Here is a 687-nt window from a genome sequence, read left to right on the forward strand (position 1 = left end):
CGAACACACACACACACACACACACACACACTATAACAATCAGAACTTTTCCCATTAAAAACAAGTTTTACACAAAGAAAAGTCTCGCTTTCTGGTACCTCTTGTGAGTAGCTGCTTCCAGCTCCAGGATATTGAATTCCCAGCATTCCTCCTCGTTGAGCAGCTCTGCGATGGAGGACGGGATGTCGTTTAACGGGACAGGTACTGCCAGCTGACTCTGACTCATATCTGAAGGTCAAATGGGTGATGGCCAAACATTCAATGTCAAGATAAAACATGAAAGGCACAAAAACATTTCAGATACTTTAAACTAGTGTTAATTATATACTATTGTAGTTTTTTTTTTTTTTTATAATTTAGGTTTCATTTATTGTATTTCAGCTTTAGTTTAAGTTTTAGTTCAGTTTAATTTCAGTTTTTAATTTTTAGTAATTTTGTTATTTACTTTTGTAATTTATTACTTTTTCTTTTTTATATTATTTAGGTTTCATATAGTTTATTTCATTTTTTTATTTTTTTTATTGTAATTTTGTCATGTATTTCTTATATTATATTTGGGTTCCATTTATTTTTATTTCAGTTTTAGTTTTAGTTCCATTTTCATTTTAATTTTAGTTTAATTTTCAGTCATTTTAGTCTGTACTTTTGTCATTTATTTATTTATTTTTAAATACTATTTAGGTTTAA

At 28.2% G+C, this 687-nt stretch overlaps 1 protein-coding gene across 1 annotated transcript in view; it reads right to left on the bottom strand.

The window, feature by feature from the left end:
* pde8b (phosphodiesterase 8B) overlaps positions 1-687 on the bottom strand; it is a 49,536-nt gene that overhangs the window by 6,051 nt on the left and 42,798 nt on the right. Inside the window, exon 16 of the mRNA XM_016528751.1 lies at positions 99-228. Within this exon, the coding sequence (XP_016384237.1) occupies positions 99-228 (130 nt within the window). The remainder of the gene's footprint in view (positions 1-98; positions 229-687) is intronic.

This window comes from Sinocyclocheilus rhinocerous, unplaced genomic scaffold (genome assembly GCF_001515625.1).
Source record: "Sinocyclocheilus rhinocerous isolate Xijiao unplaced genomic scaffold, SAMN03320098_v1.1 scaffold751, whole genome shotgun sequence".
In the NCBI taxonomy this organism is placed as follows: Eukaryota; Metazoa; Chordata; class Actinopteri; order Cypriniformes; family Cyprinidae; genus Sinocyclocheilus; species Sinocyclocheilus rhinocerous.